We start from the raw sequence: 10123 nt of genomic DNA on the forward strand, positions 1-10123 counted from the left end.
TCCATTGGATGAACAAATAGCCAAATCATCGCACATGTGGCTTCCAGATTCACATGGATCTTGAAAAAATTACAATTTTTGATCGACCTTGACTGGTAAATCTTCTACTGATTTTGAGGAAATTTCCTTAAGGCCATTTACTTTCGTAACAATGATGTTTGTTACTCTACTATCCGAACCATTAGGTCAAATTTCAAACAAAACATTATATCAAATGTTATTCAGACGAACTTTCTCAGGTAGCCTGAATAGTTCCCTAATATTTTAAAAATATAGTCTCATCGGATCCAATTTTTTGTCTTTTCGAGACTCTATCTGATCTGTAAACTTGCTATGACAAGCAGTGCAGTTTTCTTTCCTGCTCAATGTTTTGCGTTAAATGCGATGCGAAAAACAAAAAAAGTGCAAACATCTGATTTGTAAACTTGCTATGACAAGCAGTGCAGTTTTCTTTCCTGCTCAATGTTTTGCGTTAAATGCGATGCGGAAAACAAAAAAAGTGCAAACAAAGAAATGAACAGAAAAAGGTCTTGAGAAGTTATACCCATTGTAAACGGTCCGTAACCGTTCAGCCCCCCAATTCTTCCCCTTGTTATTTAGTTCACATTTATTGAGTTCATATTCATAATCGCTGTAAAAGTCATATCTCTAACTTTGATTATTCATGACTTTCAATGCCAAACCTTTTCATTCATTATCATACATGAGTTTCATCGTGCCACACATAACTTTGATCGTAAATGCGGGTATAAACCACACCTTTGTAAGCTATTATTTAACAAGCATACAAGCTTATAGAAGAATACACAGCAAAATAATATCTTGAAAATCAGTCGTTGTCTTTGAAAGCGGATCAGATTAAAGAAAAGATAACACCCATCAATACTCACTCTCATATTCGACAACAGGCTGTACCTTACCTGAAACATAAGAATGAATGTTATTAAATTTTGGAGAGTTGCAGATTTCATACTTGTGAAAACCTGCACATCATACAATTTGTTTTTAAAGCGGCAAAATTGCGAAATAATTTGCGTGGAATCTTTGTAATTGCTCCTTCTCAGCTAAACTGAGGAAATGACGTCATCTGAGCTCGTTTGTGAAAATATCTAAAAACAGACGTGTAGCTCTAATCCTTCTTCAGTTTAATATAGTTAAATTGGAGCTATACGAGTGCTCATAATTTTGCATGAAAAGCAGACATACTGTTGAAAATTGATTTGGAAAATAGCAGCTGTTATGATTGATACCTGAATTCAAAATTTATAAAATCTCAATCAATTTTACGAAAAGAAATCTATGGTAGATAGGAATTTTGGAGAAAAGTTAGTAACAAAAAGTAAAAAAACTTGAATGCAAAGAACTCACTTGAGTAGATCCAAACACCGTCGGAAGATTCTTCGGCGTCCGAAAAATCAACCAAGGAATGTGACGTGCAAGTAAAACAATTGCATTTTTCAGAGTCGAGGAAAAATTGGGAAACCAAATTTGAGTCTGTTCCTAATGGCTGAGAACATTTCAGGAAGCAATTAATCGGAGTCGAAGCCCATTTAACAGATGTCAGATTCAAAAGTTCTTCGTTGACAGCTTTCAGGTCTCGGTTTGTTCGCAGCAAAATTGAGTAAACAAAATTCGGGATCAGAAAAATCAAACTCAAACAAATAAAACTATTTTTCCTGAAAGGTTTCATGGTTGCATCAAAGACAACTTTTCAAACCATGGCGACATTAGTTAAGTTATAAACTTATGTCAACTTTTAATTTTTCTGTAACTGAAAGTGCTCGCGTAAGTTCAACGATTGAAATTATTCAAATATACAGCCAACTTCTAGTGATAGATTTCAGGTACAGACCAACTTGTGCCCTGGAGAAATGAAAGATAAGTAAGAGTTATAAGAATCAATCGAAGTTTCGAGGAACTGTAACTTCAAAAAACTCCGACCATCTGTTTAAGTTTTCCGCCATTCTCAATTGCTCTAACCCATACTTGTGTACCTAAGTACTTTTGCAATGAATTCATAAAGATTTGCTTTGCTTTAAACTACAATAAACTTTTTGTAGACGCTAATTTTTGAAAGTAGCAAAAATAACAACAAGCCATTGGATATCATAAAGCATTGGATATTATAAAAAACTAATGTTACTCTTCTGCCAGCATTACCCTTTTGTTCCGAGTTCCGAGAGCTCGGGAAAATTCGGAGGGGGTGACGCGGCGGGGGGGGGGGGGGGGGGGGAGGGTTAGACATAACACAGTAAAAACAAGATTATTATTACAGGAACTTTTCAACTTTTCATTGTTTGGTTAAATGAGAAAAGATCTGAAATCTACGAGACTTATAACTAGATGCTGATAGCCAATCAGGAAAGGCTTGCTAACACAATCATTGTTTAACCAATTTTGACTACTCTGTTTTTTCCAAGTTCAAGGGTTTTACATTGTATTCAAAAATTTAAAAATAACAATAATAGAACAGTGAAACTAATGTAAATTATTCAGAATAACAGGTCCTTTAAATAACAGATTTATTCAAGGGCAAAATGGAGAAAAAATTATCATTTCATTACTATTGTTGGACACAGTCATCTGCTATGATTGAAGGCAAAAGAAACAAGACATTATTTATACATATATTTAAATAGGTACTTGAAACATTTTATAAAGCAGTTTTAAATTGCGCAGCAAAACTCAATGACAAAAACAACTCTATTTCAGTTGATTCAATTTCCTGATCAATTGATTTTTGAAGAATATTGAGCTTCCCTTGTATCCAAGAATGTTGAGTATTCTCATTAAGTGCCAATTATTGCCTCCTACACGAAAAAGACCTAAACCCTAAACTAATAGAAGAGACCTAACGTACACATAAAACCATCCAATTTTAATATGCATTAGAAATGACATATTGAACAAAAATTTTTAACCTAGCCCCAAATTATTGCACCCCAATATGTTTCTAGATGAGTTTCGCACAATTCATTTAATCAAATTTCAATAATAAAGAATATCGCGCTATTTGAAAAGCAAAAACTTTAAATTTGTTCACAAACAACCTCAAAACAAATTTGATATAAAGAAATGCTTTGTTTGTTTGTCAAGCGAAGTTGAAAACCGGGATCTTTTCAACAATTGCCCCCCCCCCCTTGGTACCTAGCAGAGAATCGCCAGCCCCTGCTGTGCTATACTTTACCACGATATTACTTGGCCTACAGTTTAAATAGCCGACCTATAGTAGTCAGCATTGAAGAAAGAAAAAAGCAAAGGCATCTATCTTCAAACTACTACTTCTACCGATAGTTGTCTCAATGCAATAATGAGATTAATGCGCAAAGAGGCAAACCAAGTACAGTCATCAGTGACAACGGGACAAACTTTGTTGGAGCTGAAAGAGAGTTTGCAGAGTACGTTGCGGCATCGAACAAAGAAGGGATCGAAGAACATCTAATTCAACGAGGAATCAGATGGAAGTTCAACCCACCCGCAGAACCCCACTTTGGTGGAGTGTGGGAATGGTTGGTGAAAAGTTGCAGGAAAGCAATTTATGCAGTGTTGGGGAACAGATCAGTCAGCGGGGACGTTTTCTTAACTACGATGTGTATTGTAGAGCAGACGTTGAACGCAAGACCTTTGACTCCAGTCAGTTCAGATGTTAATGACTTGGAGGCATTGACCCCCAATCACCTCTTGCTTGGCAACAGGAACGTTTGCTTACCCTATCTACCATGCGCAGAAGATTTTGTTGACCATCGAAAGGTCTTTCGAAAAACTCAAGCTTATGCGAATCTCCTATGGGACAGATTTCGGAAACAATATCTTCCAACTCTGAATAATCGGCAAAAATGGCGATCTAAGGCGAATGAAACCCTGAAAGAAGGTGATCTCATTTGGTTGATCGTGGACAGCGATAAGCGTGGATATTACAATCTAGGTTGAGTTGGGGAGACCATCGATGGGTCTGACGGTGAGATTCGATCAGCGATAGTTTGAACGAACGAAGGAGTGTACAAGAGGCCAGTAGTGAACCTCGCCCCAGTACTACCTGGAAAAGATGTTTTCGAGATGGAAAACAGGGCCGGCGATGTGGCGGCTGAGCTCACTAACTCAATTACCAAATCGAATAGCGCTTCAAGGTCATTTCAAGCTTCAAAGCTACAGTAGCATAAAGCGAAATTTAATGCTACATTCTATCGAAGCCATACAGATTTGTTCAATTTGTAGTAGATTGCCAATTTCAAGATTTCAAATAGTATTGCCAATTATGTACAAAGTACAAGTGAACAAAATTCACGTGAAATAGTTTAAATAGCTTTAGTTTTTCTCTCCCCGAATCTGGCGAAAAATCAATAGAAAATTTTGGAGTTTACCATACTATCACCCACATCTATGATTATTGCACTGAAGTCGTAGAATTTCTATTTGAATATTTTTTCGGAATAAAAGACGAAATTCATTACTAAATTGAATCAGATTTTTAGCGATTGGGTTGCAAATCAACTTGTTATTGATACAGAATGTTCGACAAAACTTCTTTATGGTTAACAAACCTCATGACATCAAATCTACACTTAAAAAGTGACGTTTTGGAAAAGTGTTCTCATTCTTTCGACATCTTTATCTACAACCAATCAGAGATGCTAATTTGACATGTACGGCAGTATAAATAGAGCTGGAGAAACTATCAAAAATCAGTTGAAACTCGTTTATTTAGTTATATTAAACTAACGTACAGCGCGTATAGAAGCACACTTTCTGGGGCGGTAAATTATTTGCTATCGTGTCTTGTTTCTGTGGATCATATTAGTGATTGTACAGTTTTAACTTAACTTTGACTTGTGAAATGAGAACTAACTTTGATATTCTCGAAAATTTCTTTCTGAGGAAGAAAGTTCCTGAGTAAGAGAAACTCTCTGCAAAGCACATAGTCAGTTGCTCTTACTAGTTTGAAGCAAGCCTAGCAGAGTTTTGATATTGGTGGTCATTGAAGCCAGTTAAGAAACAGAAAGTTGTTTATTAAATTGAACCAGATTTATGATATCTGAGTTGCTTTAAAAGCGCCCCACCTTAACAAGGAGGTTCGCTACAAACTTGAAAATTGATTGACAGTTATTTGAAGTTATCCTTAATAATTTGTTAGTAATAGAATTTGCAATTTCGAATTATAAGTTGAGTTATTAACAAAAACTCAACAAAAAATTGATTGTTTCAATTTGAACTATTTTGTTATTCTGAGAGAAACAATTTTGTTATACAGCAAAGCTGAGCAGTTAGTTATTGAGGCTAATTGAGCAGCAAGTAATGCAACGGTAATCCACAGTATAGCGGATAATACAGATCACAAAAGTTAACTGCAAAACACAATATCCGGACAGATTTGAAACCGCTGAAACGAACTGGGCGGTGTAAAGTTTTTTTGACTTTGATAGGAGAGCCGCCGTTATAGACATCATACAGTAAAAACAAGATAACAAGAACTTTTCACTGTTTAGTTAATTGAAAAAAGATCTGAAATCTTCGAGACTTATGACTAGATGCTGATGCCCAATCAGGAGAGGCTTGATAACACAATCATTGTTTAGTCAATTTTGGCTACTCTGTTTTTTCCAGGTTCAAGAGTTTTACATTGTATTCAAAAATTTAAAAATAACAATAATAGAACAGTGAAACTGATGTAAATTATTCAGAATAACAAGTACTTTTAAATTACAGATTTATTCAAGGGCAACTCAAAATGGAGAAAAAGTTATCATTTCATTACCTTTTGTTGGACACGGTCATCTGCTATGATTGAAGGCAAAAGAAACAAGACATTATTTATACATATATTTAAATAGGTACTTGAAACAATTTATAAATACAAGCAGTTTTAAATTGCGCAGCAAAACTCAATAACAAAAACAACTGTTTTTCAGTTGATTCATTTTCTCGATCAATTGATTTTTGAGGAATATTGAGCTTCTCTTGTATCCAAGAAAGTTGAGTATTCTCATTAAGTGTCAATTATTCCCAGATTGCCCATCATACAACCTTCCCTGATTTAATACAAGGTCTTATGTGATCCCCGGTAATCATACAAAGTCATACATGATTTGTGTGATTTCCCCGTAATCATACAAGTTTCATGCAAAAAAAATAAAAATAGTTGTAAACCACTCTAATAGTAACAGCTATAACGCTCATTCGGTAAGAAATACACATGACTAACCCAACGATGAGTTCTTGAGATTCATTTTTCCCGGTAACCATACAAGTTTCATAAAAGAAAAAAATTAGGTGTAATTGAGTTATCGACTCCAATCGTAACAGGTATAACGCTCTTTTAGTAAAAGAAACACACACACCAGAGTCACCCAAACGATGAGTTGTTGAGTTTCATTTTCCCGGTAATCATACATGGGCATATATGATTTGTATGATTTCCCGGTAATCATGCAAGTTTCATAGAAGAAAAAAATTAGTGTTAAATGAGTTAAGGACTCCATTTGTAACAGGTATAACGCTCTTTTAGTAAAAAACACACCAGAGTCAACCAAACTATGAGTTCTTGAGATTCATTTTTCCCGGTAATCATACAAGGTCATATAAGATTTGTATGATTTCCCGGTAATCATGCAAGTTTCTTAAAAGAAAAAAATTAGTTGTAAATGAGTTAACGACTCCAATCGTAACAGGTATAACGCTCTTTTAGTTAAAAAACACACCAGAGTCACCCTAACGATGAGTTCTTGCGTTTCAATTTTCATGGTAATCATACGAGGTCATATATTGTGACTCCTACATGAAAAAGGCCTAATCCCTAATCTGATTGAAAACATTTTAGCCTAACATAAAACCATCAAGTTTTAATATGCATAAGAACTGACCAATCATAGAATGAATAGCTGCAATTTAGTGCAGAGATTTTCTCCAGCAATTATTTTCAAGATCAATTGTCTATCATTCTGTCAGTATACAAGCATTCTGTTTTCATAGGATTGCGTTTCTAACTTTCGAAACGAGACAATACAATATATAACGCCACACGTATAACAATCGGAGCGAACAAATCAACCTGTCAAGTGCAATTCAAGTCTGATATGACTAATACAATTGATGTTGTAACGATCCAGTGCTGATTTTAGTAGGACTTGCATTTGCACGTGCCCAGTACTGCATCGTATTGGCTTTCGGCATGGGACCTTTTAAATGAATGATATAATATACACAATTTTCTGCACAGTAATCACAACAAAAATAAAAATCGAACTTTCTTAGAAACTAAATGTTGGTATAAACTTTGATTGATCTTTAACCGCTTGCTGGGTAGCATTCTAGCTAATTGAATGTAGCAACATACTATTTTATAAAGTAATGTTATTTTTCTAAGAACAACCAGATGATACCTATAAGTTTGTACTCAATTTTTCTCAACTAACTTCCTTTATAGCGATTTGCCTTTAATCTGTATCTATAAGAATATGTTTTTTTAACTTTCATAGGCTCCAAAAAGAATACTTTGAAGGCAAATATGCAATTTCATTTTTATGAAAATGTGAGGAAACATTGCCTTTTAAATGGATGACAAAATTCATTAAAAAAATAACCCGAATTGAAACCAAACTCCCTTACTAAAAAACCACTCACAAACTTTTTTTGACGGTTAACAGACTAAATATCAGGCAAGTTGAAAGTGGCATCAATATTTTTACATGTCACTGAATAATAATGAACATAACGTCTCATTTGCCATGATTGTTTGCCTGTTTGTTTTAATATTTGAAAGTTCTGGAAATATTGAAAAAAAACTCAAAATGTTTCAAAAGGGCTGTTAATTTTGTCTTATCCTTCTTTGTTGCTCAAAAACATTTGGCGGATTTCTAATTTTCATGTAGAAGTTATTAAAGTTAATGTCTTGATGTTTAAAAACGTCTGGATATTAATAAAAAAGTTTATCTCTAAGAACAAAATTTGAAAAGATATAAATCTTAAATTGATCAGAAAAACGTATTTTGGGTTAGAGAAATACTGATACCAAATCAGAACAAAAACATATCTGTTATATACAATTTTTTCAAAATAACTATATCAACATATATTTAGGTTACAAACAGTCAAAAAGTTTATCCCTGATTCAATTTCTATCCTGCGGAACAAATCAAGTAAACAACAATAATTTGCAACAAATATAAAATTGTATTGATTCTCTACAAAAAAATCAGACCTGAGAAACGTGTTCATTCGTTATCTAAATATTTTTTATTTGCATCAAATGTGATTTAATCTTTTATTTGAATAACTGCTAAAATCAAACTTTACGTAGGTTGAAGATTTTGATTAATTATGGAAACTGACCATTGCCAAGTTAATTTGCCAGTACCAAGATGAATATTTTCTTATAGAATGAACAAAATCAGCGTGCAGTGAAAATTTATTTGAAATTTATTCCTTTTATACATTTGAGAGATTATAATGAAGAGCTATAATATACCTGTCGCAAATACTGGCGTAATTATGTTAACTCATTTTTATTTATTTTCCACTTTTACGGAACAATTGAGCGGATGTCATAAAAGTAGGCTGGAGCTATCGGTATTTTCATGAAAGCAGAAGACCTAAACACGATCTAAAGAGAAGACCTAAACAAGACCGAATTAAGGCCTAAAGAAGATCTAAATTCTCAAAAAAAATTATATTAAGATAATTTTTACAATATTTATCAACTCGTGGGTATTTAAAAGCTCATTTTTAAGTGTATGAATATCGACGCGTGCGGAATGTCACTGGGCTTAAAACACTATTAAAAAGTTCTGAGAAAGCAAATGAAAGAGATTGTTAACTATTTGAAATCAGTACATTGTTGATCCCAGAATTCGGATGATCGAGGAAAAAATCAGCCTCTTTCACATCCACGGCCACTTTTTGCCACATGAAATAAGCCCCTCCCCTCATTACCGTAAATATACCATAACACTGGTGAAAAAATTTTGGTCGTTTCATTAGTGATATTTTGGGATCTTTTTGAACGGTCATTATTTTGGGGTCTTTTCCGTTGGTGTCACCTCTCGTCCGTTATGCGCTCCCCAGTTACAAAGCACGTGTCATTGCATAGTAAATCTTTATGTAAGAAGGAGGCTCGGTAATGTGAGTTCGCACATTAAGTTCCGACATTGTCTACCAAATGAGCAAGAGATAAAAAATTAACACGGCAACATGTCGTTCAACAAACTAATAAAGGAATAAAACAATCTAACATAGAGGGCCTATTAGATCTGTGACTACCATAATATGACTAACAGAAAAGATACCAAATCAGAACAAGAACATACTTGTTATATACAATATTTTCAAATTAACTATTTCAACATATAATTAAGTTACGAACAATCAAAAACTTTATACCTGATTCAATTTCTATCCTGCGGAACAAATCAAGTAAACAAAAAATATTTGCAGCAATATAAAATTGTATTAATTCTCTTAAAAAATAAGACCTGAGAAACGTATTCATCCATTATCTAAATGTTTTTCTTATACATCAAATGTGATTTAATCTTTTATTTGATTAATTGCTAAAATCAAACTTTACGTAGGTTGAAGACTTTGATTAATTATGGAAACTGACCATTGCCAAGTTAATTTGCCAGTACCAAGATGAATATTTTCTTATAGAATGAACAAAATCAGCGTGCAGTGAAAATTTATTTGAAATTTATTCCTTTTATACATTTGAGAGATTATAATGAAGAGCTATAATATACCTGTCGCAAATACTGGCGTAATTATGTTAACTCATTTTTATTTATTTTCCACTTTTACGGAACAATTGAGCGGATGTCATAAAAGTAGGCTGGAGCTATCGGTATTTTCATGAAAGCAGAAGACCTAAACACGATCTAAACAGAAGACCTAAACAAGACCGAATTAAGGCCTAAAGAAGATCTAAATTCTCAAAAAAAAAATTATTAAGATAATTTTTACAATATTTATCAACTCGTGGGTATTTAAAAGCTCATTTTAAGGGTATGAATATCGACGCGTGCGGAATATCACTGGGCTTTAAACACTAATAAAAAATTCTGAGAAAGCAAATGAAAGAGAATGTTAACTATTTGAAAACAGTACATTGTTGATCCCAGAATTCGGATGATCG

The 10123-nt window shown here is 33.7% G+C and overlaps 1 protein-coding gene across 1 annotated transcript in view; it reads right to left on the bottom strand.

Annotated features, from left to right (window-relative positions):
• LOC142350449 (uncharacterized) overlaps positions 1–36 on the bottom strand; it is a 33334-nt gene extending 33298 nt beyond the window's left edge. Inside the window, exon 1 of the mRNA XM_075402296.1 lies at positions 1–36. This exon is cut by the window's left edge and continues 58 nt beyond it. Within this exon, the coding sequence (XP_075258411.1) occupies positions 1–36 (36 nt within the window).
• Between the last annotated feature and the right edge of the window lie 10087 nt (positions 37–10123).

This window comes from Convolutriloba macropyga, chromosome 12 (genome assembly GCF_964194025.1).
Source record: "Convolutriloba macropyga chromosome 12, txConMacr16.3, whole genome shotgun sequence".
NCBI classification, from domain to species: Eukaryota; Metazoa; Xenacoelomorpha; order Acoela; family Convolutidae; genus Convolutriloba; species Convolutriloba macropyga.